The 7,224-nt window shown below is 32.0% G+C and overlaps 2 protein-coding genes across 4 annotated transcripts; both read right to left on the bottom strand.

The window, feature by feature from the left end:
- Window positions 1–459: 459 nt before the first annotated feature.
- LOC102587570 (glucan endo-1,3-beta-glucosidase 14-like) lies at window positions 460–2,523 on the bottom strand. Its single transcript, XM_006344804.2, has 2 exons — window positions 987–2,523; window positions 460–622 (listed from the first exon to the last, which is right to left on the bottom strand). Exons 1-2 carry the CDS (start codon window positions 2,506–2,508, stop codon window positions 588–590), a joined length of 1,557 nt encoding a protein of 518 aa, XP_006344866.1. The 5' UTR covers window positions 2,509–2,523; the 3' UTR covers window positions 460–587.
- Window positions 2,524–3,519: 996 nt separating this feature from the next.
- LOC102587248 (glucan endo-1,3-beta-glucosidase 13-like) lies at window positions 3,520–5,259 on the bottom strand. 3 transcript variants are annotated; one of them, XM_015307599.1, is made up of 3 exons: window positions 4,076–5,259; window positions 3,737–4,029; window positions 3,520–3,612 (listed from the first exon to the last, which is right to left on the bottom strand). In XM_015307599.1, exons 1-3 carry the CDS (start codon window positions 5,182–5,184, stop codon window positions 3,578–3,580), a joined length of 1,437 nt encoding a protein of 478 aa, XP_015163085.1. In that variant the 5' UTR covers window positions 5,185–5,259; the 3' UTR covers window positions 3,520–3,577.
- Window positions 5,260–7,224: the final 1,965 nt, after the last annotated feature.

The raw sequence follows: 7,224 nt of genomic DNA, 5'->3' as shown, positions 1-7,224 counted from the left end.
AAGAAACAATTGCGCCATTTTTGGATTAAAATATTAACAATATAATATTTTTCGATCAAATTATTAACATAGGACCTTTTTATTCAATTTCATGTAGTTTAGCACTTTTATTTATTGTACCGTGAAATATCATTTTCACTTCTAGTTGTAAAATCCTTTTCTTTCACAAAAAAGAGGTGTCCGAATCAATTAACATCCGCTGAACAATTCCAAATAGATACATATTAATTTAATCTTATCAACATATATCAAATAATATTATCTAAAATTTAAATAAGTTATTTTTTTTTTACCTAATACTTTTTATATTTTTGTTTGAAAGCTACCTACTCAAGTGGATCCAAGATGAAAAGGTAATCAACTTTTGCCGACATCTAATAAAATGAATAACGTCTAAAATAATTCACCTCCATATAATTATAAAAAAAATAGGTATAATCACAAAGAAAACTTCAAAAATAATCATAACCATCTATGAATTATATACTAATAAATAATACTGAAATACTACTAAAGGAAAAAGAATGTAGACATCAAATAACTAAAACCATTTGCATACTAAACTTCTTAACCAATCTCCTCAATTTTTAATATCCTGTTGGAAACTTGCAACTGCCATATTCTGCAATAAGAAAACAAAATTAATATTTAGTAAATTACAAAAAAATACTCCCTCTGTCCCAATTTATATGACTCACTTTCCTTTTTAGTCAGTCCCAAAAAGAATGACACATTTTTATATAAAGTAACAATCTAACTATAAAATATCTATTTTACCCTTAATGATATGATTTACAGCCACACAAATTTCTATCATTCATTTTGGACCACAAGTTTTACAAGTCTTCCTTTCTTTTCTAAACTCCGTGTCGAATCAAAGTATCTCATATTAAATAAGACGGAGAAAGTAATTATTTAGCTTCTAAAATAAAAACGAAATATTACGAAGCCACCTATTTTATTGAGCCGCGTCTATGAATACTTACTTGGATGTTGAGTGACGACGTAAGCTGCTCCTTTGAAATCGCACGTGCCAGTCCCACGTGCTTTCTTTTGATAATAACTATTGAACGCATAAGAAGCATGTGCCGCAAGTGTATCAGGATTATGACACGTGGCACCCGGCTGAATCGGACGGCAATCAGCTCCTCCTTCTCCACAAGCATAGTCCAACGCCGCTTGCAGCTGCTCCGTCCCAGCTTTCTCATTCGCCACACACCACGTGTTCACCACCTTACTCTCCTCCACACCGCCGCCAACAACCGACGCCGGAGACGGTACCGGAGTCTTCACCACCTGGCTTTTACTTCCATTATTAGGATCGGCCTCTAAACCTTCTCGGATAAGCGTAATATCGTAAACCTTTTCTTTACTAGGATAGAAAAGCCCGTAGTTCCGTTCTGAAACGGGCCCGGGCTTTTGATTCTCATTGAACAAAGCGAATAAATAGACGTTAAGAGGTTCATCGGGCTTTAAAGGGGTCCCACTTCCAGTAAGCACTCTTTTTACCAGATTACCGTTGTAAGCAGCAGCATTGTCAGCACTTGCACCAGTCTCGTTTTCATCGCCTTTTGAAGGCCATCCAGTTTCAGTAATCTCCATTTTCACATCATCGAAATTCAAAGCTTTCATTGCAGCATAAACAGCATCAATCTGAGCTTCGAAAAGGCTTTTATAAACAAGTCCATTATTTGGGTCAGTTACACCTTTATTATCCCTAAACAAAGCATAATCCAAAGAAATCGTATCCGTATTCGCTACATAAGCAAAAAATGGATAAATATTAACAGCTAAGAAAGAACCCGATTGCTTGAGGAAACTCAACATCGGTTTAATAACCGGTTCGATTAGATCCGTTTTGAATGAACCAGAAGATGAAGGATAGGAATTTTGCAGAGCACTGAGAGCAACAGGGGATGAAACTTTGATAGACGAAGCGACGCCGTATTTAACAAGAGATGCGTAAACATTTTTCATGGCGGGTACTAGAAATTTGGTTGTATTTTTTGGATCTACAAAAACCTCATTTCCAACAGCTATAGATTCTATATTTGTTTTTGGATAATAACGAATAATATTCGATTGAACCCATGAATCAGTAAAAGACTGCTTCGAGGCTGCATCAGAGAGTTGCTCGTTAGGAAGTGCAACAGTAACTGATATATTGGATCCAGAAAGAGCTGTAAGAACAGCGGAATCAGTATCGTAAAGCTTTACGCGATTAATGCCTTGAGATTTGAGGAGCTGAACAACTTCTTCTGGAGTCGGAAGATTATTAGCAATACGGCCATAATTGACACCAATAGAACCGGAATTTGCATAAGAGAGCAAAGAGAGAAGAACGAAGAGGGAAGTTAATGTAGTAAAAGAGGCCATTGCTGTGGATGTAAGGAGAAAAGAGAGCAATGAGAAAGAAAGAGGATATTTGTGTATTTGGTGATTATGGTTGAGTTTATATAGAGAAAAAGAAGTGAAAGACTTGGCAGTAAGGAAGAAAGAGTCGTGCATGTTGTTAATGGGGGTAGAGGGGATGTTAGTGGTTAAAAATAAAGGGAGTGGGTTTGAAAAAATTAACAAATGTGGTGAAAGTGGGGTCACCTATAAAACTTCATTAATTTTGCATTAAGTATTTAATAAAGTTATTATGTAAGATAATAAGGATTTTATTAACCTTATGAGGTTAGATAATATTTTTATTAAATATGTTTTTTATTATTATTCTTAACTTAAGTTTTATGCTAGATCTCATCTATTACTTTCTAATAACTTGTGGAATGGATGGATAAGGCAATGTATTTTTACTAAATTAATTTTATTAATAATATTTTTATATTTTTAATTTAATTAGTATTTTCTCTATCTAATAATAATTTTTACTATCGACTTTACACACTTCTTAAGAAATTATAAATGGAATGATAATTTACTTATGACCTTTTGAATATAATATTATATACAATGTCTTGAAAAATGTAATAGGAAAATGATTACTCCATTCATTTCAAATTCATTGAGTTGTTGATGTGTTTCACACCCTTTAAGAAAAAAAGATTAAGACATAAATTAGGCATAACTTTTCATTTTTACCCTTATTAATGATTGTCAAATTTATGATTAAAATAACTAAATATTGATAAATAACTAATTTGAATACTAACTAATGAAGGGTGAAATTGGAAGAACATTCTAAAAATAGTCTTGAAAATTGAACAATTAAGTTAATTTGAAAAATGAAAAATGTCTCAACAATTCAATCAATATGAAATGGAGGGAGTATAATTTATCTATTGATTTCATAAAGTGGACAAGTATTGTTCAACATCCCAAAATAGTATAGTGGACAACTATTGTTGGACCAAGAGCGTATTATTTTATATAATTACTTTATATAATGGATTTGTTTGGTATGAGAATGAAGTTATCCTATGTGTTGAGATATTTCATCATATTTATGGGATAAGTTGTTTCATTATATACTAATAAATAATACTGAAATACTACTAAAGGAAAAAGAATGTAGACATCAAATAACTAAAACCATTTGCATACTAAACTTCTTAACCAATCTCCTCAATTTTTAATATCCTGTTGGAAACTTGCAACTGCCATATTCTGCAATAAGAAAACAAAATTAATATTTAGTAAATTACAAAAAAAACAATTATTTAGCTTCTAAAATAAAAACGAAATATTACGAAGCCACCTATTTTATTGAGCCGCGTCTATGAATACTTACTTGGATGTTGAGTGACGACGTAAGCTGCTCCTTTGAAATCGCACGTGCCAGTCCCACGTGCTTTCTTTTGATAATAACTATTGAACGCATAAGAAGCATGTGCCGCAAGTGTATCAGGATTATGACACGTGGCACCCGGCTGAATCGGACGGCAATCAGCTCCTCCTTCTCCACAAGCATAGTCCAACGCCGCTTGCAGCTGCTCCGTCCCAGCTTTCTCATTCGCCACACACCACGTGTTCACCACCTTACTCTCCTCCACACCGCCGCCAACAACCGGCGCCGACCTTACTCTCCTCCACACCGCCGCCAACAACTGGCGCCGGAGTCGGAGAAGACGACGGAGACGGTACCGGAATCTTCACCACCTGGCTTTTACTTCCATTATTAGGCCCGGCCTCTAAACCTTCTCGGGTAAGCATAATATCGTAAACCTTTTCTTTACTAGGATAGAAAAGACCGTAGTTCCGTTCTGAAACGGGCCCGGGCTTTTGATTCTCATTGAACAAAGCGAATAAATAGACGTTAAGAGGTTCATCGGGCTTTAAAGGGGTCCCACTTCCAGTAAGCACTCTTTTTACCAGATTACCGTTGTAAGCAGCAGCATTGTCAGCACTTGCACCAGTCTCGTTTTCATCGCCTTTTGAAGGCCATCCAGTTTCAGTAATCTCCATTTTCACATCATCGAAATTCAAAGCTTTCATTGCAGCATAAACAGCATCAATCTGAGCTTCGAAAAGGCTTTTATAAACAAGTCCATTGTTTGGATCCGTTACACCTTTGTTATCCCTAAACAAAGCATAATCCAAAGAAATCGTATCGGTATTCGCTACATAAGCAAAAAATGGATAAATATTAACAGCTAAGAAAGAACCCGATTGCTTGAGGAAACTCAACATCGGTTTAATAACCGGTTCGATTAGATCCGTTTTGAATGAACCAGAAGATGAAGGATAGGAATTTTGCAGAGCACTGAGAGCAACAGGGGATGAAACTTTGATAGACGAAGCGACGCCGTATTTAACAAGAGATGCGTAAACATTTTTCATGGCGGGTACTAGAAATTTGGTTGTATTATTTGGATCTACAAAAACTTCATTTCCAACAGCTATGGATTCTATATTTGTTTTTGGATAATAACGAATAATATTCGATTGAACCCATGAATCAGTAAAAGACTGCTTCGAGGCTGCATCAGAGAGTTGCTCGTTAGGAAGTGCAACAGTAACTGATATATTGGATCCAGAAAGAGCTGTAAGAACAGCGGAATCAGTATCGTAAAGCTTTACGCGATTAATGCCTTGAGATTTGAGGAGCTGAACAACTTCTTCAGGAGTCGGAAGATTATTAGCAACACGGCCATAATTGATACCGATAGAACCAGAATTTGCAATAGATAGCAAAGAGAGAAGAACGAAGAGGGAAGTTAATGTAGTAAAAGCGGCCATTGCTGTGGATGTAAGGAGAAAAGAGAGCAATGAGAAGAAAGTGGATATTTGTGTATTTGGTGATTATGGTTGAGTTTATATAGGGAAAAAGAAAGGAAATAATTGGCACTAAGGAAGAAAGAGTCGTGCATGTTGTTAATGGGGTAGAGGGGATGTTAGTGGTTAAAAATAAAGGGAGTGGGTATGAAAAAATTAACATAATGTGGTGAAAGTGGGGTCACCTATACAACTTCATTAATTTTGCATTAAGTATTTAATAAAGTTATTATGTAAGATAATAAGGATTTTATTTAATTTATGAGGTTAGATAATATTTTTATTAAATATGTTTTTTATTATTATTCTTTAACTTAACCTAAGTTCTATCGATAAAATGATAGATCTCATCTATTGCTTTCTAATAACTTGTGGAATGGATGGATAAGGCAATGTATTTTTACTAAATTAAATAATATTTTTAAAATTTTAATTTAATTAGTATTTTCTTTGTCTAATAATAATTTTCACAATCGGCTTTGCACACTTCTTAAGAAATTATAAATAGAATGATAATTTTACTTATCACCATTTAAATATAATAAATACAATATCTTTAAAAAAATAAATAGAGAAATGATTATAATTAATGATAAAGATAAATTAAGAATTAAGTGTAAAATTATCTATTGATTTCATAAAGTGGACAAGTATTATTCAATATCCTAAAATAGTATAGTGGACAACTATTGTTAGATCAAAAGAGTATTATTTTATATAATTACTTTATATATTTGGTATGAGAATGAAGTTATCCTATGCGTCGAGATATTTCATCATATTTTTGGGATAACTTGTTTTATTATTATAGTACAAATAGTGAGATGAATAATTATGTAACTGATTATTATCCCTAACAAATGTAGTATAAAATAATCTTTATATTATCTCTCGAGATTATTATATCTTATCACGTACCAAATGATCTCTAAAATAGTATGAAAAAAATATTTTAATACATTCTTCATATCTTTAATTTTATATTATAAGATAAAAAAAATATTAAGTTCTTAAATTCTGTATCAATTACAACAAATTATCTTGTATTTTAATATAGATTATTTTTGTTCAAGAAAATATTCTTATCAATTAAACTGTTATCCACCATGTACGTGCAATTTATATTGTATGCACTACCATATAGAAAATATTTATATAACTACTCAATTATTGAGTAGTTATATTTTTTTTTAAAATATGAGCATTATTATATTAATTGATCCTTTGACAAAAAAATGACAAGTAATACATTATTACAAGTTAAAATTTACTACTATTATAAAAGAATCTCGACAATTATTAGGTGATTATAGAAAAATCACTTGATAAATATTAATTGATACTAGTATAATATAATACTTTTACTTAGAATAAATAATTATTTCTTTTATTCCTTCTCCTTTCCCAAATTTGCCGTACAATTTCAAACCTCAATCCAATCCAATCCTTACTGAAACTAATTCTACTGTGAATTGTACACATTTTAGGTAAAATTACAAGATATATCTTGAGTATGCATTTTTCTCCTTTATGAGATAATTTAATATCGTTTAATTAATAACACTTAAAATAAATTTGTGAACAAATATTGAATCTGTGCATAATACGGAATCTTCTTAACAAATATATATATATATAATCAGTTGGTGACAAATTATAATCTTCTCATTTTTTACTTCTGAGAAACGCTCAAAGTTCGGAACATTTCTCGCATTTGGTACTCCGCTTTGTCGACATATAGCCACATATTGTATTTCCAAAACAAATTAATTTGCTTGCAAAATATTGAATTAAGAGTAAAATATCATTATAAATACTGGAAATTAAATGTTAAAGTATTAACTTTGATGCATCATATTATCACATTCAAGAACTTTGAAAGGATTAAATTATTAATTATAAAATAATAATGTGTTGTTGTGGATTCGAGATTTTTACTTAGTGATTTGAAAAATAAAAGGTAATACAGTCTTTGAGAATTGAACTTGTTTTTAATTTGGGGTG

This window comes from Solanum tuberosum, unplaced genomic scaffold, assembly GCF_000226075.1.
Source record: "Solanum tuberosum cultivar DM 1-3 516 R44 unplaced genomic scaffold, SolTub_3.0 scf00056, whole genome shotgun sequence".
Classification (NCBI taxonomy): domain Eukaryota; kingdom Viridiplantae; phylum Streptophyta; class Magnoliopsida; order Solanales; family Solanaceae; genus Solanum; species Solanum tuberosum.
This window is presented reverse-complemented; position numbering and strand designations above follow the sequence as displayed.